Source organism: Coregonus clupeaformis, chromosome 23, assembly GCF_020615455.1.
Source record: "Coregonus clupeaformis isolate EN_2021a chromosome 23, ASM2061545v1, whole genome shotgun sequence".
Classification (NCBI taxonomy): Eukaryota; Metazoa; Chordata; class Actinopteri; order Salmoniformes; family Salmonidae; genus Coregonus; species Coregonus clupeaformis.
The window spans coordinates 19,695,828-19,722,612 of NC_059214.1; the positions used below are offsets into that span (position 1 = coordinate 19,695,828).

Below are 26,785 nucleotides of genomic sequence, written 5' to 3' on the forward strand. Positions count from 1 at the left end.
TGGATCTCTCCAGCTCCTTCAGCGTTACCATTGGCCTCTTGGTTGCTTCTCTGACTAATGCCCTCCTTACCCGGTCACTGAGTTTTGGTGGACGGCCTTCATTACTGCGGTTGTGCCATATTCTTTTCCTTTTTTATAATGAATTTAACAGCGCTCAAAGTTTGGGTTATTTTTTTATAACACCAGAGCTTATTTAGGGGTGTCACAGCAAAGGGGGTGAATACTTATGCAATCACGACTTTTCCGTTTTATTTCCCACTTCGACATTATGGACTATTTTGTGTAGATCATTGACCCCCAAAAATCTATTCCAGGTTGTAACACAATAAAATGTGGAAAAGTCTAAGGGGGGGGTTGGGTGAATACTTATGCAAGGCACTGTAATACTATGTATGCATAATAATTTAGTAAAACTCATCTCAAACAAAAATGTCAGAAGTATATGGACAATGCCGTTATCATACAGCATATTGTATGCTACTTTCAAATAAGCAGTGCAAAATTGTTTAACATACCAAGGTGAAAACAAATGTACTGCCTTCTGAACATGCCAACATCACACTTGGTTGTCAGAGGTATGCCTCAAAGCTACCATGCAACAATAACACTCCCAGTCATGCACATTAGCCTATCTACCTAGACAAGCATATATGGTGTCTGTGTTGCTGGCAGTGTAACATCAAGGGTGTCCATGTACATAATTAATAATGCACATCATTTCAGGAGGACAACTACAAGATACTTCAAATATTGCAATGCAATAAATAGTCAATGAAACCCTGAGTCACACTTCAGAGAGAGAAGACAGGCAAACAGAAAGGAGAGATCTAGCTCTATGGCCTTGGAGGTCCTGGGTCTGAGACTGGTCCATGGAGCCCTGTGTTGGGAGAGGATGTGTCCTCAATAGGAAGAAAGAGATTTGGAATGCTGATATCCTGTGTTGGGTTTGTTGTGTGTGTGTCTTTGTACAAGCAGTACTGTAATGCTGTCCTCTCTGGGTGAATCATTAATATAAGCCAAGCCTGACACTGAGTCTTTGAATTCCTGATGCCTCCTCTCCAAGTTAAGTTCAGGACTCTGATCATATAAAATAAATAACAGCAAACACACACACATTTCAACATAAGAGTGTGCTTCCGCCATTAGAAAGTATCTCAGAACTCTTGGAGTCAGTCATCACTTTTCAAATATGATCTCCATTCCATTTTTTAAAAGTCTTGGTCCTTGATTTCCATTGTCTGTTTGTTCTGTGGAAATCAACAGTTCAGTACGAACTTGTGATGATGAATGGCTGAAGCAATGGCTGCTGGTCAAAGCAGCGATTGGCTGAACCCTAACAGCAGGCCTTTGATAGTCTGGACTGGCAGTCACAGTGCTATAGGCAGGAGGTCCCAGGGTAGACTGCCTCTGCAGGAGCTGCAGGATGGTCTGAATATCTGATGTCATCTGGGACTCCAACCTGCAAACACAGATGGAAGGCAGAAAATGAACTTCTACTCTTGGGTACAGGGATAAGGGACTAGAGGCTAAGGAAAGATAAGTTCAACACAAATCAACAACTATACTGTCTCTAGGCTATCATTGTTTTGTTTTGATTGTACAGTCATTGTATGTGTCCAATTCTAGCACTAGGGGGAGCTTGTGATCTATGTTTACATTACAGTCTCATCATGGTTGCCAATTAAATCAAAAGGCTTGGGAACATGTTTTATCAGCTCTAATAGTACTACTGATTCTCTCTCTAGGAGTCATAATGAATATTCAGTAAGGGTGGGGTAACAATGTCTGTGGAGGAGATGTCTAGCTACCTCACACTCACACATTACCGGTAATAATAATGAATGGATATCCTCCTGCTGCTAAATATAGAGCATTATCTGTGGTGATGCTGATTAATCAATTTAATTGCCCTTCCTTAGCAGCCATCCGCCAATCAGAAATGGTGCCATTATGCACATGCTTAGTATAATGCCTCTAATGCCTTCGTAATTTGTTCAGCAATTCGTGACTCTTGACACATACAGGAAATACAAAGAAACAGGATGGATTTTCAGCAATGCAAATGAAAGACAACCTTGTTAAGTTTAGTGGAACCTGAGGATACCATGTCATGTTGGCAATTCTTTTTGCACTGCACTCCCCTTCTCTGACCGATGGTCATTAGGCTAGCACTGAAATAAAGCCTTAATGGCAGAGACATGCAGCAAAAACCACAAAAACGGTAGCTGCTAACAGTTGGGTAAAACCCAGGGTCAGAGAGAGTGCACTGGATAATGTGTCTTTTGGAGATGCATCGACGACGTTGTCCCCACAGTGACCTTACGTACATATCCCAACCAGAAGCCATGGATTACAGGCAACATCCGCACTGAGCTAAAGGCTAGAGCTGCTGCTTTCAAGGAGTGGGACACTAATCTGGACGCTTATAAGAAATCCTGCTACGCCATACGACGAACCATCAAACAGGCAAAGAGTCAAAACAGGACTAAGATCGAATCCTACTACTCCGGCTCTGACGCTTGTTGGATGTGGCAGGGCTTGCAACAATCACGGATTACAAAGGGAAACCCAGCCGCGAGCTGCCCAGTGACGCAAGCCTACCAGATGAGCTAAATGCCTTCAATGCTCGCTTCGAGGCAAGCAACACTGAACCCTGAATGAGAGCACTAGCTGTTCCGGATGACTGTGGGATCACGCTCTCCGTAGCCGATGTGAGTAAGACCTTTAAACAGGTTAACATTCACAAGGCCGCATGGCCATACGGATCACCAAGATGAGTACTCAGAGTGGTGCAGTGGTCTAAGGCACTGCATCGCAGTGCTAGCTGTGCCACTAGAGATCCTGGTTCGAGTCCAGGCTCTGTCGCAGCCGGCCGCGACCGGGAGACCCATGGGCGGCGCACAATTGGTCCAGCGTTGTCCAAGGTAGGGGAGGGTTTGGCCGGCAGGGATGTGGGTTAGTTTCCCATGGGGGGCCAGTATGAAAACCCCCCCAAAACAAACAAAAAAACATGTATGCATTCACTAACTGTAAGTCGCTCTGGATAAGAGCGTCTGCTAAATGACTAAAATGTAAATGTAATCAGCTGACAAGTGTTTTCACTGACATTTTCAACCTCTCCTTGACCCATTCTGTAATACCTACATGTTTCAAGCACAACACCATAGTCCCTGTGCCCAAGAATGCCAAGGTAACCTGTCTAAATCACTATCGCACCTTAGCACTCACATCTGTAGCCATGAAATTCTTTGAAAGGCTGATCATGGCTCACATCAACACCATCATCCCAGACACCCTGGACCCACTCCAATTAGGGGGTGAGATAAATCACTGGGGCCAAGCTCCCTGCCATCCAGGACCTCTATACCAGGCGGTGTCAGAGGAAGGCCCTAGAAATTATCCAGCAACGCATAGACTGTTCTCTCCGCTACCGCACGACAAGCGGTACCGATGCAGCAAGTCTGGAACCAACAGGACCCTGAACAGCTTCTACCTCCAAGCCATAAAACGGCCAAATAGTTAGTTAAATAGTTAACCTAATAGCTACCCGGATTATCTGCATTCACTCTTTTTGCGCTAACTTTCTTTACTCATCACAAACGTTGCTGCTTCTGTTTATTATCTGTCACTTTATTCCTTGTTATATGTACTGTACGTACTGTATATACCTAAATTACCTTGCAACCCTGAACATCAACTCGGCACTGGTACCCCAAGTATATAGCCAAGTTATCATTACTCATTGTGTATTTATTATTACGTGTTTTACTTTTCTATTATTTCTCTATTTTATTTCTCTCTTCATTGTTGTGAAGGGCCTGTTAGTAAGCATTTCACTGTTAGTCTACATCTGTTTATAAATCATGGGAGGAGGTCAGAGACCTGGAAGTGTGGTGCCAGGACAACAATCTCTCCCTCAACGTGAGCAAGACAAAGGAGATGATCGTGGACTACAGGAAAAGGAGGGCCGAGCACGCCCCCATTCTCATTGACAGGCTGTAATGGAGCAGGGTCCTCAAATCCTCAAAAAGTTATACAGATGTACCATCGAGAGCATCCTGACTGGTTGCATCACCGCCTTGTATGGCAACTGCTCAGCCCCTGACCGCAAGGCGCTACAGAGGGTAGTGCGTACAGCCCAGTACATCACTGGGGCCAAGCTTCCTGCCATCCAGGACCTCTATATCAGGCGGTGTCAGAGGAATGCCCTAAAAACGGTGAGGAAAAGACACCAGCCACCCTAGTCATAGACTGTTCTCTCTGCTACTACATGGCAAGCGGTACCGGAGCGCCAAGTCTAGGTCCAAAAGGCTTCTTAACAGCTTCTACCTCCAAGCCATAAGACTGCTGAACAGCTAATCAAATGGCTACCCGGACTAATTGCATTGACCCCACCTACAATGTTGAAAATAGTAAAAATAAAGAAAAACCCTTGAATGAGTAGGTGTTCTAAAACTTTTGACCGGTAGTGTACATCAGTCGGGTTTTAGACCAGGTCATAGTACCATCTATGCTTCATCTCTAGTTATAAATGATGTGGTTAACTCTATGGTTAAAAGGCAACATTGTGCTGCCCTCTTCATTGACCTGTCATAGGCTTTCTAAACGGTTGATCACTGACTGCTAACTCAGAGGCTTTCCTCAATTTGCCCTGACCAGGCTGCATGAAACATGTTTAAAAATGACTTCACAGATAGAACTCAATGTGTATCTACTGATGGTGTTAAATCAGGTTTCCTGGATATTATGAAAGGTGTCTTGCAGGGGTCGATTCTGGGTCCAGCACTTCTTACTGTTTACATTAACAATATCGAGTTGTCTGTAAAAAATGTTAACCTGCACTTGTATGCCGATGATACTGTTGTGTGTGCTATTGCCTCCATTGTTGACCAGATCTATCTGAACTACAGTCTGCCTTCATTGTATTACAGAAAAACTTTACTGACCTGAAATTAGTATTGAATGCAGGTTAAGAAAAGTGCATAAAAATAACTGATTTAAGCATATGTACTTTGGATGGTGTCCATATTGATCATGTCCCTGCTTACACATATCTGGGTATCTGGATGGATGAAAAGCTGTCTTTTAAAAGCATATTGATGAGTTAGTTAAGAAGCTGAGAATAAAAATGGCGTTATTCTATAGAAATAGGTCCTGCCTCTCGCTACATAGTAGAAAGCAGATAATTCAGTCGATATCCCTATCAGTCCTAGACTATGGTGACATCATCTATATGAAGTGCCAATTCATTTAAGCCGTTAGATGCAGTTTATCATAGCGCACTGCGCTTTATTATGGACGACACTTTTAGTACTCATCACTGCATTCTCTACCAGAAAGTTGGTTGGACCTCTTTGATGTCACATAGGTTGATACGAAAACTCCCACTTTACCTAACATCTTTAGACATACACTATATGACCAAAAGTATGTGGACACCTGCACGTCGAACATCTCATTCCAAAATCATGGGCATTAATATGGAGTTGGTCCCCCCTTTGCTGCTATAACAACCTCTGTGCAGGCCAGTCAAGTTCTTAAACACCAATCTCGACAAACCATTTCTGTATGGACCTCGCTTTGTGCACGGGGCATTGTCATGCTGAAACAGGAAAGGGCCTTCCCCAAACTGTTGCCACAAAGTTAGAAGCACAGAATCGTCTAGAATGTCATTGTATGCTGTAGTGTTAAGATTTCCCTTCACTGGAACTAAGGGGTTAGCCCCAGACCTTTTTTTTTTACACTGCTGCGACTTGCTGTTTATTAACTATTATCTATGCATAGTCACTTTACCCCTACCTACATGTACATATTACGTCAATTACCTCAACTAACCTGTACCCCCGCACATTGACTCAGTACCGGTACCTGTATATAGCCTCGTTATTGTTATTTTATTGTTGCTCTTTTATTTTTTACTTTAGTTTATTTAATAACTATTTTTCATACCTCTTATTTTTCTTAAAACTGTATTGTTGGTTAAGGGCTTGTAAGTAAGCATTTCACGGTCAGGTCTACAGCTGTTGTATTCGGCACTTGTGACAAATACAATTTGATTTGATTTGATGTGACGAATAAGATTTTATTTGAGGTCTCCTATTCTCTGTGATAATTCATGCTAAAAATACCACCTTCTGTTTGTCTGTCTGCTCTCGGCAGCCTGCTGGCTGCAGGTGTGTTGATATCTCTCCTCTCAACCTGTTTGACTGCCTCAGGAAATAATGGGGATTCAAATATAATACTGCACATGGAACAAGTTTCTATTTACATGTTGTGATGTTGTTTGAATTTGTATTCATTGGAGAGTGTGTGCTGTCATTTTTCGTATGGTTTTATAACAGCTTTTAGACACATTCTGGGTGACTTGTCTATTTGGGATTCATAGATTTCAGTCATGAGGTGCCCACAGGGCCAGACGGATTCACAAAATGCAACAGTAACAACAATGGACTTTTTATGCGAATTCAGAATTTCCGTTGTCTCCATGAGACAGTATAGAAAAACAAGAGCTTTATAGCTGGATTGAAGTTAGATTTCCATGAATGTTAGACATTACATTGTAAAGGTCAGAGATGGCCAAAGGAGTGCAGTACAGTAGGCCTACCTGTTTAAGTGCTCTTGGAGCTGATCTAAGCGTTGCTCCACCTCTCCGTATGTGATTTCACTGGCATCGTCATCCTCGCCCCTCAGGTCCTGCAATTGTGCTGACTCATCCAGGTAGTCTCGGGGTTTCTCGCAGTCCCATTTGTCATTGCACAGATCTGACGAGGGAGGGAAACACATCCTTTACAAGTTCACATGTGGGTCAGAGCATAGGAGCCTGGTAATCACTAAACCAACCAACCACTAAAATAGAACACTATTCATCTTTTGGTGAAAAGCTGCTGTGTGTTGTTCCTTGTGTTTGTAATTTATTTGCCTAGCTAGTGTTTCAGGAGACAAAATTGTTTTCTATTTCATAGTGGGACATAGTGGGACAAGTTCCTAAGGTTCAAGGACAAGATGGAATTTCTGGAGAGAGCCAAGAACTTGAGAGGAACCAACATCTTCCTCAACGAGGACTTCTCTGAAGCTGTGTGCCAGAGGTGGAAATAACTTATCCCAGCTATGAAAGCTACCAGAGAGTGTGGGGACATTGCTTACATCCACTACGACAAGCTCATTCCCCACGCTCCCTCCCAAAAGCCTGGGAGAAGTGAGAGAACCAAGCTTCCGGGTCAGTAGCTTCAGCCCAACAACACACACTCACAAGTGCCTGATTGACTGACTCTATTAGCCAAACAATGTTTTTAACTTTTTAAAATATATTATTTCTACCTCCGATTAGCTACCCAGGAAAGGGCTAAGAATAGCCCCTATTAATGTATGTAGCCTTAGAATTAAGGTTCATGAAATCAGTAACTTGCTATCATCGGATAACATTCATGTACTGGCCATCTCTGAAACTCACTTAGATCATTCCTTTGATGATACAGCAATACAAGGATATAACATCTACAGAAAAGACAGGAATGCCTATGGGGGAGGTGTTGCTGTATAGCTTCAGAGCCATAATCCTGTAAAGTTTAGAGAGGATCTCATGTCAAATGTTGTTGAGGTGTTGTGGTTGCAAGTTCACCTGCCTCATCTAAAGCCTCTTCTTTTGGGGTGCTGCTATAGGCCACCAAGTGCTAACAGTCAGTATTTGGATAATATGTGTGCAATGCTTGATACTGGGTGTGATGTTAACAGAGCGCTCTATTTTCTGGGTGACCTGAACATTGACTTCAAGAGCTGTATTATGACCCAGGTTATCACTCAACCAACTACAGTGCATACCAATAGTGTTGAATCTGTGACATCCACTTGTATTGATCATACAGTGAGGGAAAAAAGTATTTGATCCCCTGCTGATTTTGTACGTTTGCCCACTGACAAAGAAATGATCAGTCTATAATTTTAATGGTAGGTTTATTTGAACAGTGAGAGACAGAATAACAACAAAAAAATCAAGAAAAACGCATGTCAACAATGTTCTAAATTGATTTGCATTTGAATGAGGGAAATAAGTATTTGACCCCCTCTCAATCAGAAAGATTTCTGGCTCCCAGGTGTCTTTTATACAGGTAACGAGCTGAGATTAGGAGCACACTCTTAAAGGGAGTGCTCCTAATCTCAGTTTGTTACCTGTATAAAAGACACCTGTCCACAGAAGCAATCAATCAATCAGATTCCAAACTCTCCACCATGGCCAAGACCAAAGAGCTCTCCAAGGATGTCAGGGACAAGATTGTAGACCTACACGAGGCTGGAATGGGCTACAAGACCATCACCAAGCAGCTTGGTGAGAAGGTGACAACAGTTGGTGCGATTATTCGCAAATGGAAGAAACACAAAAGCACTGTCAATCTCCCTCGGCCTGGGGCTCCATGCAAGATCTCACCTCGTGGAGTTGCAATGATCATGAGAACGGTGAGGAATCAGCCCAGAACTACACGGGAGAATCTTGTCAATGATCTCAAGGCAGCTGGGACCATAGTCACCAAGAAAACTATTGGTAACAAACTACGCCGTGAAGGACTGAAATCCTGCAGCACCCGCAAGGTCCCCCTGCTCAAGAAAGCACATATACAGGGCCGTCTGAAGTTTGCCAATGAACATCTGAATGATTCAGAGGAGAACTGGGTGAAAGTGTTGTGGTCAGATGAGACCGAAATTGAGCTCTTTGGCATCAACTCAACTCGCCGTGTTTGGAGGAGGAGGAATGCTGCCTATGACCCCAAGAACACCATCCCCACCGTCAAACATGGAGGTGGAAACATTATGCTTTGGGGGTGTTTTTCTGCTAAGGGGACAGGACAACTTCACCGCATCAAAGGGACGATGGAGGGGGCCATGTACCGTCAAATCTTGGGTGAGAACCTCCTTCCCTCAGCCAGGGCATTGAAAATGGGTCGTGGATGGGTATTCCAGCATGACAATGACCCAAAATACACGGCCAAGGCAACAAAGGAGTGGCTCAAAAAGAAGCACATTAAGGTCCTGGAGTGGTCTAGCCAGTCTCCAGACCTTAATCCCATAGAAAATATGTGGAGGGAGCTGAATGTTCGAGTTGCCAAACGTCAGCCTCGAAACCTTAATGACTTGGAGAAGATCTGCAAAGAGGAGTGGAACAAAATCCCTCCTGAGATGTGTGCAAACCTGGTGGCCAACTACAAGAAACGTCTGACCTCTGTAATTGCCAATAAGGGTTTTGCCACCAAGTAGTCATGTAGTCATGTTTTGCAGAGGGGTCAAATACGTATTTCCCTCATTTAAATGCAAATCAATTTATAACATTTTTGACATGCGTTTTTCTGGATTTTTTTGTTGTTATTCTGTCTCTCACTGTTCAAATAAACCTACCATTCAAATTATAGACCGATCATGTCTTTGTCAGTCGGCAAACGTACAAAATCAGCAGGGGATCAAATACTTTTTTCCCTCACTGTATATTGACTAATGCTGCAGAGCTTTGCTCCAAAGTAACATCAGTTCCCATTGGCTGTAGTGACCATAACATTGTGGCAATAAAATGGAACGCCAAAGTTTGGTCCTAAAGTATGTAATTTATAAGAGATCATACAAAATGTTTTCTCAGGACTTTTGTTGAAGATGAAAAACATTTATGTTGATCTGATGTGTATGAGGAAGTGAATCCAGATGCAGCACTGGAAGTATTTAAAAATGATTCATAGCAATTGTTGACAAGCATGCACCTGTTAAGAAATTCACTTTGAGAACTGTTAGAGCCCCCTGGACTGATGATGAATTGAAAAATGGTATGGTTGAAAGGTTTTCATGCAAAAGAGGTGGCAAACAAGTCAGGCTGCTCAGCTGTTTGGTTGACATACTGTAAATTGAGAACTTTTGTGACTAAACGTAACAAAACGAAGAAGAAACTATAATACCAAACCAAGATAAATGACATCAATATTTTTGGAGTATCTTAAATAAAATCATGGGCAGAAAACCCAATTCATTTCCATCGTTCATTGAAGTTGATGGGTCATTTATAATAAAAGCATTTGATATTGCCAATCATTTCAATGACTACTTCACTAGTTGTCACGATCGTCGGTAAGAGAGGAGGACCAAGGCGCAGCGTTGAATGCGAACATATTTATTATAGGTGATACACGATCAAAACGATAACGTGACAGTCAACGGTCTAACACAAACCAACTAGAACAAGATCCCACAACCACTGTGGGCAAACAGCTTGTTTAAATGTGGTTCCCAATCAGAGACAACCAGCCACAGCTGACACTCGTTGCCTCTGATTGAGAACCACACTGGCCAACATAGAAATGGAACACATAGAATACAACTGAAACTCACACCCTGGCTCAACATACAAGTGTCCCCAGAGCCAGGGCGTGACAGTACCCCCCCCCTAAAGGCGCGGACTCCGACCGCGCCAACTAAATACCACAGGGGAGGGACCGGGTGGGCACTCCGCCTTGGCGGCGGATCCGGCTCCGGGCCTGATCCCCACTCCAACCCCCCAAAGTACCCCTGGTCCGGTCTGGCCCCGCTGGCCGGAGCTGGACTGCACACTGATGGAGCGGATTGCTCTAGCTCCGGCGTAACGCATCTGACCGGTGCCGGACCAGGCACCAGTGGAACAGGCACGGGCCGTGCCGGACTGACGACGCCCACCACTGGCTTGGTGTGGAGAACAGGCACGGGCCGTGCTGGACTGGCGACGCACACCACTGGCTTGGTGTGAGGAGCAGGAGCGGGCCGAACCGGGCTGGCGACGCGTACCATTGGCTTGGTGCGGGAAGCAGGAGCGGGCCGGACCGGGCTGACGATGCGCACCCCTGGCTTGGTGCGTGGAGCAGGAACGGACCGGACCGGGCTGACGATGCGCACCCCTGGCTTAGTGCGTGGAGCAGCAACGGGCCGGGCCGGGCTGACGATACGCACCCCTGGCTTGGTGCGTGGAGCAGGAACGGGCTGGACCGGGCTGACGACTCGCACCCCTGGCTTGGTGCGAGTGGCAGGAACAGGCCGGACCGGGCTGGCGACGCGCACCATAGGCTTGGTGCGGGGAGCAGGAACAGGCCGGGCCGGGCTGGCGAAGCGCACCATAGGCTTGGTGCGGGGAGCAGGAACAGGCCGGGCCGGGCTGGCGATGCGCACCATTGGCTTGGTGCGGGGATCAGGAACGGGCCGGACCGGGCTGGAGACTCGCACCATTGGCCTGGTGCGGGGAGCAGGAACAGGCCGGACCGTACTGGGGACACACACCACTGGCCCTACGCAGGGATCTGGAACGGGCCGGACCGGACTGGTAACACACCCCAGTACCTCTCGCCGTGCCTCTACACCTTCCATCCCCTCTTCGACCAGTGGCCCCCGTAACCTGGCGGCCTCCTCTGCCAACCCGCTGGGCCGCTCTGTCGCGGTCTCCTGCTGGCCCGTTGTCCACGGCGTTAGCCCCCCCCTAAAAATGTTATGGGCTTCACTCCTACCCGTGGACCAGGTCTCCATACTTCTCGCCAGCCTTTCGCCCTTCTGCTTCCACGTCAAGCCCCTCTCTTCCTCACCCGGCTTGACCCAGTCGAGGAGGCGCTGGATATCCGCTAGGGATTTCGCTGGCGATGGCTCCTGGACCCGCTGCTTGGTCCAGTTCTGGTGGGATCTTCCGTCACGATCGTCGGTAAGAGAGGAGGACCAAGGCGCAGCATTGAATGCGAACATATTTATTATAGGTGATACACGATCTAAACGATAACGTGACAGTCAACGGTCTAACACAAACCAACTAGAACAAGATCCCACAACCACTGTGGGCAAACAGCTTGTTTAAATGTGGTTCCCAATCAGAGACAACCAGCCACAGCTGACACTCGTTGCCTCTGATTGAGAACCACACTGGCCAACATAGAAATGGAACACATAGAATACAACTGAAACTCACACCCTGGCTCAACATACAAGTGTCCCCAGAGCCAGGGCATGACACTAGTGAAGTGGAAAAATTCAGAAGTGAAATGACAACATTGAACAGTGAACCATCATATTTTTGTATAAAATATATAATAATGAAAGAGAAGGATAGCTGTTTTGAATTTAGTCAAGTTAGTGTGGGAGAGGTGGAAAAACTATTTTTATCCATCAATAATGATGAGCCACTAGGTATAGACAACCTTGGTGGGAAACTATTGAGAATGGTAGCAGACTGTATTGCCACCCCTATTTGCAATATCTTTAACAAAAGCCTAAAGGAGTGTGTGTCCACAGGCATGGAAGGAAGCTAAAGTAATCCCACTGCCTAAAAATAGGAAAGTACCCTTGTCTGGCTCTAACAGCTGCCCAACCAGTTTGCTGCCTGTTCTTAGTAAACTGACCAAAAATAATGCTATCTTTCAGAGAACAAGTTAACTACTGACTTTCAGCATGCATATAGAGAAGGGCACTCAGCGTGTACTGAACTGACTCAGATGACTGATGATTGGTTAAAATAAATGGATAAGATGATAGTTGGAGCTGTATTGTTAGATTTCATTGCAGCCTTTGATGTTATTGATCATAAATTGTTATTGAATAAATTATTTATCCAATAGAACCCAGAGAGTGTTCTTCAATGGAAGCTTCTCTAACATCAGATATGTGCAGTGCGGTGTTCCTCAGGGTGTTGCCTTGGGCTGCTACTCTTCTCTATTTTTACAAATGATTTGCCACTGGTCTTACACAAAGCTAGAATGACTATGTATGCAGATGATTCCACACTCTACAGTGAGCTCACTGAAATTCTAAATAAGGTGTTACACTCAGTATCAGAATGGGTGATTAATAATAAATTGGTCTTAAATACATCTAAAACTCAAAGCATTGTAGTTGGTTCAAAACATTCTCTACGACCTAAACCTTAACTGGAGTTGTGCATAAAGGGTGTGACCATTGAGCAAGTTGAAGTTAAACTCCTAGGTATAACATTGGATGGTCAATTATCATTGTCAAGTCATATTGACAAAGTTGTTGTGAAGATGGGGAGGGGTATGTCTGTTATAACAAGATGTTCTGTGTTTTTGACACAAATCAATTGTACTAGTTGTTCAGTCTCTGGTTTTGTCCCATCTTGATTACTGTCTGGTAATATGGTCAAGTGCAGCAAAGAAAGACCTAGCAAAGCTGCAGCTGGCTCAAAACAGAGCTGCACACCTTGCCCTTAACTGCCTATATAGAACTAACATCAACAACATGCCAGTCTTTCCTGGTTGAGGGTTGACGAGAGACTAACTGCTTCTCTTCTAGTTTTTATGAGAAATATTACTGTGATGAAAATTCCAGATTGTCTGCATAATCAAATAAAATTCAGCTCAGACAACCATACATACCCCACAAGACATGCCACCAGGCAGGGCTTGACATTCACTTTTTTAGCTATTTAGGATAGATGTTTTACTTGTCCGTAACACCTTCAGCAAAAGGGTGACTGAAAATGAATTAAGTACATAGGAGGGATCTGAAATAATTTTCTGCTCTTGCCCATACATCATGTGTCAAACTCGTTCCACAGAGGGCCGAGTGTCTGCGGGTTTTCGCTCCTCCCTTGTACTTGATTAATGAATTAAGGTAAATGATTATTAAGGACCTCACCTGGTTGTCTAGATCTTTATTGATTGGAAAAAACAAAAACCAGCAGACACTAAGCCCTCTATGGAATGAGTTGGACACCCCTGCCATAGACAATGTTATCGGCCCCTAGCGACCATCCAAAATAATGTACAAAGAAAAGTAAATAAGTAAATACAAGAAGACTGGCTGGCATTCTACGGGAGGGACGAGGAATAATGACATTGACTAAATATATTTAGTGGAGCCAAATCTTTAGCAAGGCCTTATGCAGAAGCGTGCAGATGTATCGAGTGACACAGTTAACGAGTCTCGCTGGCTGTGTGTCTTGTGATGGGTGATACATCGTCATGGGCTGCAGAGCAACTCTGCTGTCCTCAGAACAGGATAATTATAAACTGATTCACATTTTTTCTCATCCTCCCCTCTTATTAGGCCTAGGCTATTATATGCATTGTATGTAGGTTTCACATTGCAAATCTAGCATGCATTAAACTGAAAGAGTGGCTTAATAGGCCAAGTCATGTTCATATCAAATGGAGAGAAAATATAACATTTGGGCTTTTGCAACAATAAGACATCGGAGTGTCTGCTGTAAAAATATGAGAGAGAGAAAAATATATATATATATTTTCTAACCAAATATTTTCCGCTACTTTGGTCAGAATCTTAGCTCTGTCTACATTGTTCTCTTGTTTTGTGTAAATATAACACATTTATTGAAATAGGCTATAGCAAATAGGAATATAGCCAATTTACTCATTGTCAACCATGCACTGCCCTGCTGTGCACTGTGGCAGTGCCGCTACCTGATCCAATTCTGATCTGAGTAATTGTTTGATATTGTGATTTTTTTTTACTTGGCCATTCGGACAACTGAGATCTATATTCTGCTTGTCCGACTATTTTTTTATTTGCCCCGGACAAGCCTTAATGTCGAGCCCTGCCACCAGGGGTCTCTTCACGGTCCCCAAGTCCAAAACAAATTAAGGCAACGCACAGTATTATACAGAGCCATTATCGCATGGAACTCCCTTCTATCTCCAATTACTCCAGAAAATATAAAAATGACCTATTAAAAAACGGATTTAAAAAATCTTATGGAACGGCAAGGTCTGTGAGGGGACACACACACAAACACACGCACACACAGACAATCTAACACACAACTATTTTGTTGTGTTGTTTGTATTATTTTTTGTGGTTGTATTGTTTGTATATTGTTGGAATTAAACATTAGTGTAACTGCCCTTGTGTAACTGTCTATCAGTGTATCAGTGTTTTGGTACTTGTCATGTATTGTGTTTTTTTTGTGGACCCCAGGAAGAGTAGCTGCTGCTTCTGCAAAAGCTAATGGGGATGCAAATAAACAAATAATAAAGTAGTGGGTCGTAGTCAGGCTAACTCTGGTGATATTTCTGCTAGACACACTGCTAATACATGCTGTGTACATTGATTAATGCTGGTGTGGGTAAGAGCAGCTCTTTTGTGATTTGAAACAAACGACAGGCTGATAATGAACTTTCATCACGTTTGTCTGATGTAGCAGGAGCTTTTGGAACGCCCAGACTGTAACACACACTCCTCTTTCTGTTTTTGTCTTGAAACATCCACTGGGGCTGATATGCATGATCCATTTTAGCAGCAGCTCTCTGCACCCCTGATTTCTGAATCACTAACCCATATTTATATCTGGTACTATCCCAAAGGTTTAGAAGGCGGCCCATGTACTCCCCCTTCACAAAGGTGGTGACCCTTGTGACCTAAATAATTATCACCCTATTTCTAAACTTTCTTGCCTAGCTAAAATATTAGAATCCTTGATTAATTCTCAGATAAGATCTTATCTTTGAAAAGTATTCTAAATGTACACTACCAGTCAAAAGTTTTAGAAAACCTACTCATTCATTGTAGAATAATAGTGAAGACATCAAAACTATGAAATAACACATATGGAATCATGTAATAACCAAAAAAGTGTTAAACAAATCAAAATATATTTGAGATTTGAGATTCTTCAAATAGCCACCCTTTGCTTTGATGACAGCTTTGCACACTCTTGGCATTCTCTCAGCCAGCTTCACCTGGAATGCTTTTCCAACAGTCTTGAAGGAGTTCCCACAGTCCGACTCAAACCATCTCAATTTGGTTGAGGTCGGGGTATTGTGGAGGCCAGGTCATCTGATGCAGCACTCCATCACTCTCCTTCTTGGTAAAATAGCCCTTACACAGCCTGGAGGTGTGTTGGGTCATTGTCCTGTTGAAAAACAAATGATAGTCCCACTAAGCCCAAACCAGATGGGATGGCGTATCGCTGGAGAATGCTGTGGTAGCTATGCTGGTTGTGTGCCTTGAATTCTAAATAAATCCCAGACAGTGTCACCAGCAACCAAAAAAACACACCATAACACCTGCTCCTCCATGCTTTACGGTGGGAAATACACATGCGGAGATCATCTGTTCACCCACACTGCGTCTCACAAACACACGGCGGTTGGAACCAAATCTCTCAAATTTGGACTCCAGACCAAAGGACAAGTTTCCACCGGTCTAATGTCCATTGCTCGTGTTTCTTGGCCCAAGCAAGTCTCTTCTTCTTATTGGTGTCCTTTGGTAGTGGTATCTTTGCAGCAATTCGACCATGAAGGCCTGATTCACACAGTCTCCTCTGAACAGTTAATGTTGAGATATGTCTGTTACTTGAACTCTGTGAAGCATTTATTTGGGCTGCAATTTATAAGGCTGGTAACTCTAATGAACTTATCCTCTGCAGCAGAGGTAACTCTGGGTCTTCCATTTCTGTGGCGGTCCTGATGAGAGCCAGTTTCATCATAACGCTTGATGGTTTTTGCGACTGCACTTGAAGAAACGTTCAACGTTTTTGAAATGTTCCGTATTGACTGACCTTTGTGTCTTAAAGTAATGATGGACTGTTGTTTCTCTTTGCTTATTTGAGCTGTTCTTGCCATAATATGGACTTGGTCTTTTACCAAATAGGGCTATCTTCTGTATACCCCCCACCTTGTCACAACACAACTGATTGGCTCAAATGCATTAAGAAGGAAATAGATTCCACAAATTGACTTTTAAGAAGGCACACCGGTTCATTGAAATGTATCCAGGTGACTACCTCATGAAACTGGTTGAGAGAATGCCAAGAGTGTGCAAAGCTGTCATCAAGGCAAAGGTTAGGTATTTGAAGAATCTCAAATATAAAATATATTTTGATTTATTTAACACTTTTTTGGTTACTACATGATTCCATATGTGTTATTTCATGGTTTTGATGTCTTCACTATTATTCTACAATGTAGAAAAGAGTACAAATAAAGGAAAACCCTTGAATGAGTAGGTGTTCTAAAACTTTTGACCGGTAGTGTACATCAGTCGGGTTTTAGACCAGATCATAGCACCATCTATGCTTCATCTCTAGTTATTAATGATGTGGTTAACTCTATGGTTAAAAGGCAACATTGTGCTGCCCTCTTCATTGACCTGTCGTAGGCTTTCGATACGGTTGATCACTGACTGCTAACTCAGAGGCTTTCCTCAATTTGCCCTGACCAGGCTGCATGTAACAGGTTTAAAAATGACTTCACAGATAGAACTCAATGTGTATCTACTGATGGTGTTAAATCAGGTTTCCTGGATATTATGAAAGGTGTCTTGCAGGGGTCGATTCTGGGTCCAGCACAAATTATTGTTTACATTAACAATATAAAAAAATGTAACCTGCACTTGTATGCCGATGATGCTGTTGTGTGTGCTATTGCCTCCATTGTTGACCAGGATCTATCTTAACTACAGTCTGCCTTCATTGTATTACAAAAAAACTTTACTGACCTGAAATTAGTATTGAATGCAGGTAAAAAAAAGTGCTTAAAAATAACTGATTTAAGCTTATGTACTTTGGATGGTTTCCATATTGATCATGTCCCTGCTTACAAATATATGGGTATCTGGATGGATGAAAAGCTGTCTTTTAAAAGCATATTGATGAGTTAAGAAGCTGAGAATAAAAATGGCGTTATTCTATAGAAATAGGTCCTGCCTCTCGCTACATAGTAGAAAGCAGATTATTCAGTTGATGTCCCTATCAGTCCTAGACTATGGTGACATCATCTATATGAAGTGCCAATTCATTTAAGCCGTTAGATGCAGTTTATCATAGCGCACTGCGCTTTATTATGGGCGACACTTTTAGTACTCATCACTGCATTCTCTACCAGAAAGTTGGTTGGACCTCTTTCATGTCACATAGGTTGATACAAAAAGTCCCACTTTACCTAACATCTTTAGACATACACTATATGACCAAAAGTATGTGGACACCTGCACGTCGAACATCTCATTCCAAAATCATGGGCATTGATATGGAGTTGGTCCCCCCTTTGCTGCTATAACAACCTCTGTGCAGGCCAGTCAAGTTCTTAAACACCGATCTCGACAAACCATTTCTGTATGGACCTCGCTTTGTGCACGGGGCATTGTCATGCTGAAACAGGAAAGGGCCTTCCCCAAACTGTTGCCACAAAGTTAGGAGCACAGAATCGTCTAGAATGTCATTGTATGCTGTAGCGTTAAGATGTCCCTTTACTGGAACTAAGGGGTTAGCCCCAGACCATTATTCTTCCTCCACCAAACTTTAGAGTTGGCACTATGCATTGGGGCATGTAGTGTTCTCATGGCATCTGCCAAACCCAGATTCGTCCGTCGGACTGCCAGATGGTGAAGTATAATTCAACATACCAGATAACGCATTATCACTGCTCCAGAGTCCATTGGCGGCGAGCTTTACACCACTCCAGCCGACGCTTGGCATTGCACATGTTGATCTTAGGCTTCCAGAGGCAGTTTGGAACTCGGTAGTGAGTGTTGCAACCGAGGACAGAACGTTTTTATGCTCTACTTGCTTCAGCACTCGGCGGTCCCGTTCTGTGAGCTTGTGTGGCCTACCACTTCACGTCTGAGCCGTTGTTGCTCCTAGATGTTTCCACTTCACAATAACAGGACTTACAGTTGACAGCTCTAGCAGGGTAGTAATTTGACGAACTGACTAGTTGGAAAGGTGGCATCCTATGACGGTGCCACGTTGAAAGTCAATGAGCTCTTCAGTAAGGCCATTCTACTGCCAATGTTTGTCTATGGAGATTGTATGGCTGTGTGATCGATTTTATACACTGGTCAACAACGGATGTCGCTGAAATAGCAGAATCCACTAATTTGAAGGAGTGTCCACATACTTGTGTATACACTATATATGCAAAATGCATCATACTGGCTGTATTTCTGTATTTAGAAAGTTATATATCTTGAAAACCTGATCGCTGACAAACTAAATATGTTGGGACTAGATCATCGATGGATAATGAACCAAATGTAATGTGTGAGCACAGTAAGGGTTATCATTGTATTTCTGCTTACCAATGTTATCGTCATAAGAGGGAGTTCTCTCCATGCTGTCTCTAGCCTGGATGTCTCCGGTATTATTAGAGTCAAGCCCCAGTGCAGGGTCTTCCACCGAGGGACACCTCTGGATGGCCAACCCCAGGGACCTCTGCTCCGCCTTCCCTGAGCATTTCAGGTCAACTGAAGCTCTCTTTAGGCCAGAGTAGGACTCCTTCTCCGAGTCATTTTCTGTTTCCTTGTTGCTTCCCCCTGTGGAATTGTAATCAACACGAGTCAGTGGAATACACCCGTGCTCTAGTGCCACAGAAAGAAAGCACTGATCTCTTCTGGGACTTAGAGAGCTGCTCAGTGAAAAAGAACAATAAAACAAATGCATGCAAAAGAGGAAGTGCTCGTGCGGAGTGTGAATCTGGAACCCACCTTCAATTGGATGTGGTGTGACGGAGATTCTTCTTGGGCTCTTTGTGCTCTTAATGTCTTCTGGATCGGAATCACTAGCGTGAGAATACGCAGCCTGTGTAGATGGAAACATCAGCACGTACAATCACTGAAACTGCGTTCTAAATGGCACCCTATTCCCTTTATAGTGCACTTCATTTGACCAGGGCCCAGAACTCTGGTGAAAGTAGTGCTCTAAATAGGGATTAGGGTGCCATTTGAGATGCACACTAGGCCCATCTCGCAAATAGTATATAATATTATTAAAACCTTTGACCAGAAGCCAGGGCTTTGGTCAAAAGTAGTGCTCTCAATAAGGAATAAGGTGCCATTTGGGATCGATCACTAGGCCCATCTCGCAAATGTAATGTAATATTAAATAATTAATATGATATAATCTGATACAGGAACATTTTATAGCGGTGGCCCTGAGCATAGGCCCAAAAACTTGATTGTCCTGTGTTTTACAGTGGGGATAAAAAGTATTTAGTCAGCTTCCAATTGTGCAAGTTCTCCCACTTAAAAAGATGAGAGAGGCCTGTAATTTTCATCATAGGAACACGTCAACTATGACAGACAAATTGAGAGAAAGAAACTCCAGAAAATCACATTGTAGGATTTTTAATGAATTTATTTGCAAATTATGGTGGAAAATAAGTATTTGGTTACCTACAAACAAGCAAGATTTCTGGCTCTCACAGACCTGTAACTTCTTATTTAAGAGGCTCCTCTGTCCTCCACTCGTTACCTGTATTAATGGCACCTGTTTGAACTTGTTATCAGTATAAAAGACACCTGTCCACAACCTCAAACAGTCACACTCCAAACTCCACTATGGCCAAGACCAAAGAGCTGTCAAAGGACACCAGAAACAAAATTGTAGACCTGCACCAGGCTGGGAAGACTGAATCTGCAATAGGTAAGCAGCTTGGTTTGAAGAAATCAACTGTGAGAGCAATTATTAGGAAATGGAAGACATACAAGACCACTGATAATCTCCCTCGATCTGGGGCTCCACGCAAGATCTCACCCCGTGGGGTCAAAATGATCACAAGAACGGTGAGCAAAAATCACAGAACCACATGGGGGGACCTAGTGAATGACCTGCAGAGAGCTGGGACCAAAGTAACAAAGCCTACCATCAGTAACACACTACGCCGCCAGGGACTCAAATCCTGCAGTGCAAGACGTGTCCCCCTGCTTAAGCCAGTACATGTCCAGGCCCGTCTGAAGTTTGCTAGAGTGCATTTGGATGATCCAGAAGAGGATTGGGAGAATGTCATATGGTCAGATGAAACCAAAATATAACTTTTTGGTAAAAACTCAACTCGTCGTGTTTGGAGGACAAATAATGCTGAGTTGCATCCAAAGAACACCATACCTACTGTGAAGCATGGGGGTGGAAACATCATGCTTTGGGGCTGTTTTTCTGCAAAGGGACCAGGACGACTGATCCGTGTAAAGGAAAGAATGAATGGGGCCATGTATCATGAGATTTTGAGTGAAAACCTCCTTCCATCAGCAAGGGCATTGAAGATGAAACGTGGCTGGGTCTTTCAGCATGACAATGATCCCAAACACACCGCCCGGGCAACGAAGGAGTGGCTTCGTAAGAAGCATTTCAAGGTCCTGGAGTGGCCTAGCCAGTCTCCAGATCTCAACCCCATAGAAAATCTTTGGAGGGAGTTGAAAGTCTGTGTTGCCCAGCGACAGCCTCAAAACATCACTGCTCTAGAGGAGTTCTGCATGGAGGAATGGGCCAAAATACCAGCAACAGTGTGTGAAAACCTTGTGAAGACTTACAGAAAACGTTTGACCTGTGTCATTGCCAACAAAGGGTATATAACAAAGTATTGAGAAACTTTTGTTATTGACCAAATACTTATTTTCCACCATAATTTGCAAATAAATTCATTAAAAATCCTACAATGTGATTTTCTGGATTTTTTTTCTCATTTTGTCTGTCATAGTTGACATGTACCTATGATGAAAATTACAGGCCTCTCTCATCTTTTTAAGTGGGAGAACTTGCACAATTGGTGGCTGACTAAATACTTTTTTCCCCCACTGTATATACTCTCACCGGCAACTTTATTAGGTACACCCATTTAGTACAGGGTCGGACCCCCCTTTGCCTCCAGAACAGCCTGAATTCTTCGGGGCATTCTACAAGGTGTAAGGAAACATTCCACAGGGATGTTGGTCCATGCTGACACGATGGCATCACGCAGTTGCTGCAGATTGGATGGAGGTAGATCATGCTGCGAACAGCCTGTTCCATCTCATCCCAAAGATGCTCCATTGGGTTGAGGTCTGCGCAGGCCACTCAAGTAAACAGAACTCACTGTCATGTTCCAAGTGATGTTTTCCACTCCTCAATTGTCCAGTGTTGGTGATCGCGTACCCACTGGAGCCGCTTCTTCTTGTTTTTAGCTGATAGTAGTGGAACCCGGTGTGGTCGTCTGGTGCAATAGCCCATCCAGGATTGACGAGTTGTGCGTTCTGAGATGCTGTTCTGCACACCACTGTTGTACTGCGCCGTTATTTGTCTGTTTGTGGCCCATCTGTTCGCTTGCACGATTCTTGTCATTCTCCTTTGACGTCCCTCATCAATGAGCTGTTTTCGCCCACAGGACTGCCGCTGACTGGATGTTTGTTGTTTATCGCACCCCTCTCTGTAAACCCTAGACACTGTTGTATGTGAAAAACCCAGGATGGCCTGCCTGGCATCAACGATCACACCACGCTCAAAGTCGCTTAGGTCACTAGTTTTGCACATTCTAACTTTCAATTGAACAGTAACTGAATGCCTCGATGCCTGTCTGCCTGCTTTATATAGCAAGCCAAGGCCACGTGACTGACTGTCTGTAGGAGAGATCCATTTTCGTCAGCAGGGTGGTGTACCAAATAAACTGGTCGGTGAGTGAATATTTACACACTATGAGGCTGGAATAATACTGTGAAATTGTGAAAATGATGATAATGCCATTTTAGTGTAAGTGCTGTTTGAAAAGACTGTCTGACATCTCAACCTGTTTTGGTGGGATGGAGTTTTTGGCCAGCCTGGTGACATCACCAGGTGGTAAATTAGTTAATAGACAAATAAGAAAGAGTTCCAAACCTCTCTGCCAATAACAGATCGTTTTCAGTTTTTCCCTCCCCACTCAGACCATTCACAAACAGTCCTAGCAACCCCCCAAAAATGTATCTTTGCTTATTTTTGACCATTTCAATTGGAAACAATCACTGTAAGCTAATTAATTGTTACCCAGAAATTATTTGAAATTGAGATAGAAAAAACAGCTGCATTGGACCTTTAAGGAATGTTAAGTAAAGTCAGTGTAGATTCATTAACATAACGTCATCGTCATGCAATTACCTTTCCAAATACTTTGGAATACAGTGAGTGATTTTTTAAATGGTATTACTGATTTACCAGGATTATATGACATTTAATTTTACACAATCTCATATGGCAAGCCTTGTTTTTTTTCTGTTATTGTCAGGACTATTTCATTGTTAGAATATGCTATAGAATAGGCTGCATCCCAAATGGCACCCTATTCCATATACTCTACCCTATGGGCCTTGGTCAAAAGAAGTGCACTATAAAGGGAATATTGTGCCATTTGGGACGCAGCCTATGGTTACTGACCATACAGTTTTGACAGAGGACCCAATAGGCTTGTGTTAGGACCATCTGATGTAAATGTACCTTGCCATTCTCGTCTCTGAGGTTGAATGTCAGCTCCAGGTTTGTCAGGAAGAAATCAGCGAACTCAGGGTACATGTCAAGCACCTCCAAGAGATCTTCTCTCTGGATCGTGTGCAGGTCACAGTAACTCAGGGCTCTGACATCTGCATTGGACTTCCCAGGCTTGGTGTAAAGATGGATCATTTCTCCAAAGATGTCATTCTTCCCTGGTGAGTAGAGCGTGAGAGAGTAGATTGGGTTAAGTTCTTAGAGAGAATTATCAGAATACTCCAGACGTCAGGAGATCTGGTTTGAGTCTCTCAGTAAATATAGGATGATCATATATTCTCGGAAGATTAGGAGAATGGCTCTGTCTGTCTGTGTGTAACACAAGAGACTGCTGAGGAAAGGACGGCTCATAATAATGGCTTCAATGGAGCAAATGGAATGGCATCAAACACATGAAAACCATGTGTTTGATGTATTTGATACCATTCCACTTAAGGTGCCACCAATCTCATGTGGAGTGTAGACTAATGGACTGGACTGGTGTGGAGAAGGACAGCCTGTCTGGGTTTCCTTTGAGGATATGAAAAGTAGAGTTCCTATTTTCTTTCTGTCTGTATATGCGTTGTCAACTCAGGTCTGCACATCAGTGGTCTTGATCCATAATTTAAACAAAGTAATACAGTATATATCAGATAGAACCAACTTTGATGTGATGAGCAACGTTTGAGGTAGTGATCAACATACGTTGCTTGTTTCACTACAAAAAGGAATAGATTGTTGTGATAATGAGATGCAATGCATTTGTTCTATTTGCATTTACTGTTGTATAATGAATTATATTATGCTCTTAACCTTAAATGTGAGAGACTAGTTTGTCATCTCTCAGAGGGTGGCGTGTATACGGAGTGTATAGTTTAAAGGGCACCTTAAGCCACTCGTCATAGGTCTTAAGACGGCCTTTCAGTGGTGCCAGGTCTTAGTAAATGTCAACCCATGTGCAGCATTTTGTGTGAATGAGATGCAATAGGTTGGACTGCTGTGTGGCTTTAAGTGACCTATGAGGAGTGACCTCCAGCCTTAGTGTTCCACCTCAGCAGGGACCGGATACTTCCCTAACACACGACAGCAGCACAGCAGAGTGGCTCAGAGTAGGCGCCCACACACAGCTCTCACACCAAGGCTTTGTATCATGATTATAATAGAACACTAGCTTACAATAGAACACTAGCCTACTACAAACAATCCACATGTTTTTGGTTCTCAAAAGCATCCATTAAGCCTATTGTGGGGGAAAATTACAAAATTAGTCATGCTATCCCGTGTTTTACTACTGAGAGAATTGTCTCTTTTTATAGGTGGATTCTCAAGTATGATCAATGGAAACAGGATGCACCTGAGCTCAATTTCGAGTCTCATAGCAAAGGGTCTGAATACTTATGTAAATAAGGTATTTCTGTTTTTTATTTGTAATACATTTGCAAACATTTCTAAAAACCTGTTTTCGCTTTGTCATTATGGGGTATTTTGTGCAGACAAAATGTGGGAAAAGAATACTTCCCAAATGCACTGTATGTACAAATGGCAGCAGCCTCTAAGGTGCAGGGTTGAGTAACCGGGTGGTAGCCGGCTATTGATGTATATTTTAACAGTCTGATGGCCTTGATATAGATACTGTTTTTCAGTCTCTCTGTCCCAGCTTCGATGTACCTGTCCTGACCTTGGCTTCTGGATGATAGCGGGGTGAACAGGCAGTGGCTCGGTTGGTTGATGTCCTTGATGATCTTTTTGGCCTGAATGCAAAGCATCACTTCTGGAGGAAACCAGGCACCGCTCATCACCTTGCCAATACCATCCCTACGGTGAAGCATGGTGGTGGCAACATCATGCTGTGGGGATGTTTTTCAGTGGCAGGGACTGGTAGACTAGTCAGGATCGAGAGAAAGATGAACGGAGCAAAGTACAGAGAGATCCTTGATGAAAACCTGTTCCAGTGCGCTCAGACTGGGGCAAAGATTCACCTTCCAACAGGACAACAACCCTAAGCACACAGCCAAGACAACGTAGGAGTGGCTTCAGGCCCAGTCTCTGAATGTCCTTGAGCAGAGAAGAATGGGAGAAACTCCCCAAATACAGGTGTGCCAAGCTTGTAGCGTCATACCCAAGAAGAGTTGAGACTGTAATCGCTGCCAAAGGTGCTTCAACAAAGTACTGAGTAAAGGGTCTGAATACTTATGTAAATGAAATATTTCCTTTTTCATTTAATTTTTAATTTTTATGTGCAAACATTTCTAAAAACCTGTTTTTGCTTTGTCATTATAGGGTATTGTGTGTAGATTGATGAGGGGGGAAAAAACAGAATAAGGCCATAACGAAACAAAATGTGGAAAAAGTGAAGGGCTCGGAATACTTTCCAAATGAATGGAGTCTATTTCTTTCGTTATCAGGTCATCATTTATTATTCTCTCATGGCTTACCAGCATATACCGTTAGACATTAGCCTTCAGCTCAAGTAGACTATTTTTAGGTCTAGGTTTTGATTATCAGGTCACTCTCACTGTGCACACTGTGCATGCTGCAGATGCATCAGCTACTGCTGAGCAATTTCAGTAGGACATTAGGCTATTTAGATAATGTGGATACTTAGCTAACCTTAGTTGCAGTTTTGGGGGTTTGTTAGTTATACTGTATGTTTTATGCTATGTTATGGTTTGTCATGGCTGAGCTGTGGCGCTCTGCAGCAGTCTACTGTATGGTCTTAATAATATAATAATAATATGCCATTTAGCAGACGCTTTTATCCAAAGCGACTTACAGTCATGCGTGCATACATTTTTTTTGTGTATGGGTGGTCCCGGGGATCGAACCCACTACCTTGGCGTTACAAGCGGCGTGCTCTACCAGCTGAGCTACAGAGTCTACCAGCTGAGCTACAGAGTCTTCTCTCTGTACAATGTATTTTGTTATATAAACACGTATGCCTTTTCTATTCCAATTTCAGTTGGGCAAATGCTCCTTATCATGCTCCAATAGCAGGGATTCAGTTCATATTGGGCGTCAGGACCCTTCAGCGTGCAGTCTGCTCAAGACTCCATCTGTCTGCCTACTCTTCATGGCCTAAGGAAAAGCAACGGACATGGATATCAGAGTACAGTATCTCTCCTCTGTCTCAGTAGCACAAGTTTTAGTTCACGTTAAGGCAACGGTGTTGGGTTTACATTACGCTTTTCCAGAGGCGGTCCGTATGATGGCTTTAGGGGTTCTTCAGTCTGAATACACTAAATGTTCCTTCCTTTCATGGACTCTCACATGTGGAACATTGTCATCATCACCAGAACTAACACTGCTTTGTCCTCTCTTTCATGTTATGCTGCCTGTATGCTGAGCATGGGCAGCACCTGGCAAACCTCTGTTCAAAATTGAGCGCGATGAGCCAAGTAAAGCCCCCCGTGCCAAACCCTCCCCTAACCCGGACGAAGCTGGGCCAATTGTGCGCTGCCCTATGGGACTCTCGGTCACGGCCGGTTGTGACACAGCCTGGGATCAAACCCGGGTCTGTAGTGACGCCTCAAGCACTGTGATGCAGTGCCTTAGACCGCTGCACCACTCGGGAGTCACATTAGATAATATTTA

At 43.5% G+C, this 26,785-nt stretch overlaps 1 protein-coding gene across 1 annotated transcript in view; it reads right to left on the bottom strand.

Moving 5' to 3' along the window:
• Nucleotides 1-358: 358 nt before the first annotated feature.
• The window catches only part of LOC121536820 (potassium voltage-gated channel subfamily H member 7-like), a 119,034-nt gene continuing 92,607 nt past the window's right edge, over nt 359-26,785 (bottom strand). Inside the window, exons 10-14 of the mRNA XM_041844398.2 lie at nt 23,168-23,373; nt 19,435-19,528; nt 19,030-19,263; nt 6,605-6,761; nt 359-1,459 (exon numbers count right to left, since the gene is read on the bottom strand). Coding sequence (XP_041700332.2) covers nt 1,177-1,459; nt 6,605-6,761; nt 19,030-19,263; nt 19,435-19,528; nt 23,168-23,373 — 974 coding nt within the window. The 3' untranslated portion in view covers nt 359-1,176. The remainder of the gene's footprint in view (nt 1,460-6,604; nt 6,762-19,029; nt 19,264-19,434; nt 19,529-23,167; nt 23,374-26,785) is intronic.